The sequence below is a fragment of the Pygocentrus nattereri genome, chromosome 21 (genome assembly GCF_015220715.1).
Source record: "Pygocentrus nattereri isolate fPygNat1 chromosome 21, fPygNat1.pri, whole genome shotgun sequence".
In the NCBI taxonomy this organism is placed as follows: Eukaryota; Metazoa; Chordata; class Actinopteri; order Characiformes; family Serrasalmidae; genus Pygocentrus; species Pygocentrus nattereri.
Genome location: NC_051231.1, coordinates 35,957,735 through 35,960,234, shown reverse-complemented (window position 1 = coordinate 35,960,234; position 2,500 = coordinate 35,957,735). Strand labels below are relative to the sequence as shown.

Sequence of the window (2,500 nt, the reverse complement as noted above, 5' to 3'; positions counted from 1 at the left end):
GTGTGCCGATTGGCTGAGCGCTGATGGATGCTGTGTGCCGATTGGCTGAGCGCTGATGGATGCTGTGTGCTGATTGGCTGTGCACAGAAGTTCAGGTTTCCTTGTCAGTTCTGTATCAACACAAATAAGGCAGTGAGTTAAATCAGCTTCACTCTGACTGAATCATTCAAATCCTGTGTATTTATTCATGTCTGCACATCGAAGTGTGTGTGTGTGTGTGTGTGTGTGTGTGTGTGTGTAGGCAGCATGCTGTTGCAGTGAAACAGTGATGAAGTGTGAGACAGGGATTTAAAGGTCTTCTAAAATTCATGGTGCTTCATCTCTACTGGATGAATTTGACTTTCCAAAGCCTTTCAGTAAATCCTCTAATCTGAGGAAGAGACAGACAGAGAGACATTCACCACAGCTGCATGCCCTAACCCTAACCCTAACCCCCCCCCCCACACACACACACACACTCTCACACACTCACACAATCTCACACACTCAGCCCTGAGCAGGTAGAGTTCTGAGAGAGAGGAGAAAGAGAGAGAGAGAGAGAGTAAGAGAGAGAGAGAGAGAGAAGAGAGAGAGTGAGAGACAGAGGAGAAAGAGACAGAGGAGAAAGAGAGACAGAGAGGGAGAAACAGACAGAGAGAGGAGAGAGAGAGAGACAGAGGAGAAAGAGAGACAGAGAGAGAGAGAGAAGAGAGAGAGAGAGAGACAGAGGAGAAAGACAGAGGAGAAAGAGAGGGAGAGAGAGACAGAGGAGAAAGAGAGAGAGACAGCTGAGAAAATCCACTGCTGGACCCTTTGTTATCTCCGAGTGACCGAGAGTCCACTGCAGGCCCCTCTGTTCTCTTTGGGGGGCCGAGTCCACTGCAGGACCCTCTGTTATCTCTCTGGTGTCCTGCAGTGTACTCGGCCCCCCAAAGATAGCAAAGCGTCCTGCAGTGGATTCTCGGTCACTCAAAGATGGGTTAATCTAGCAATCAAAACTCCTTTGATTCTCTTTGGCACCTGCAATCTACAAAACCTCAGTTAAGGGCAAGTGGGGTAAGTGTAGGTGGAGTAAGAGTCGTTGCAGTAAAAGCAAGTGGTGTAAGGCCAGGTGGGGTAAGGCCAGGTGGGGTAAGGCCAGTTGGGTTAAGAGCAGCTGGGGTAACAGCAGTTGGGTTAAGGCCAGGTGGGTTAAGAGCAGGTGGGGTTAAGGGCAGGTGGACTAAGAGTGGTTGGGTTAAGTGCAGGTGGGGTAAGGCCAGGTGGGTTAAGAGCAGGTGGGGTAAGGCCAGGTGGGGTAAGAGCAGGTGGTGTAATGCCAGGTGGGGTAAGAGCGGGTGGGATAAGAGCAGGTGGTGTAAGGCTAGGTGGGGTAAGAGTGGGTGGTGTAAGGCCAGGTGGGGTAAGAGCAGGTGGCGTAAGGTCAGGTGCGGTAAAGCCAGGTGGGTTAAGAGCAGCTGGGGTAAGAGCAGCTGGGGTAAGAGCAGCTGGGGTAAGGCCAGGTGGGGTAAGTGCAGGTGAGATTAAGGGCAGGTGGACTAAGAGTGGTTGCAGTAACGCCAGGTGGGGTAAGAGCAGTTGGGGTAAGGCCAGGAGGGTTAAGAGCAGGTGGGGTAAGGGCAGGTGGTGTAAGAGCAGGTGGGGTAAGAGCAAGTGGTGTAAGGGCAGGTGGGGTAAGAGCAGGTGGGGTAAGGGCAGGTGGTGTAAGAGCAGGTGGGGTAAGAGCAGGTGGGGTAAGGGCAGGTGGTGTAAGAGCAGGTGGGGTACGGGCAGGTGGGGTAAGAGCAGGTGGGGTAAGAGCAAGTGGTGTAAGGGCAGGTGGTGTAAGAGCAGGTGGGGTAAGGGCAGGTGGGGTAAGAGCAGGTGGGGTAAGGGCAGGTGGGGTAAGGGCAGGTGGGGTAAGAGCAGGTGGGGTAAGGGCAGGTGGGTTAAGAGCAGGTGGGGTAAGGGCAGGTGGGGTTAAGGGCAGGTGGACTAAAAATGGTTGCAGTAATGCCAGGTGGGGTAAGAGCAGTTGGGGTAAGGCCAGGAGGGTTAAGAGTAGGTGGGGTAAGAGCAGGTGGGGTAAGGGCAGGTGGGGTAAGAGCAGGTGGGGTAAGGGCAGGTGGTGTAAGAGCAGGTGGTGTAAGAGCAGGTGGTGTAAGAGCAGGTGGGTGTGAGTATTTGAGGAATCACTGGATCTGTTTGTCATTCAGTGCCAGTAGAACATGGTCCAGTTGATCTTGTGTGGTTGCTAGGAAACGGCTCAGTGAGATACTGAAGGATGTGGAGTCAGAAACACACTCAGCGAAGACTAAACACACAGCAAGTGCACAGCGTCCAAATGGTCAGGATGGGTCAGCAGGCTCAGCCTTCTGTTCCTCACTGTTATAACTAAAGAATAACTTCGTCTGTTTACACTGATCTCAGTGTAATTACCGATTAATAAACAGTAGAATGGAATAAACCCGGATTTAACCGGATGAAATGAAGAGGACTGAGTTTAATGGATGTGACATCAGTGCTCTGCTGTAGAGAGTCA

General features: G+C 52.0%; 1 protein-coding gene and 1 pseudogene across 1 annotated transcript; both read right to left on the bottom strand.

Moving 5' to 3' along the window:
• LOC108416923 overlaps nt 1-2,500 on the bottom strand; it is a 20,200-nt pseudogene that overhangs the window by 14,103 nt on the left and 3,597 nt on the right.
• LOC119261920 (repetitive proline-rich cell wall protein 1-like) lies at nt 1,427-2,170 on the bottom strand. The gene has a single exon (XM_037532187.1). The coding sequence runs from the start codon at nt 2,168-2,170 to the stop codon at nt 1,427-1,429; it is 744 nt and encodes a 247-aa protein (XP_037388084.1).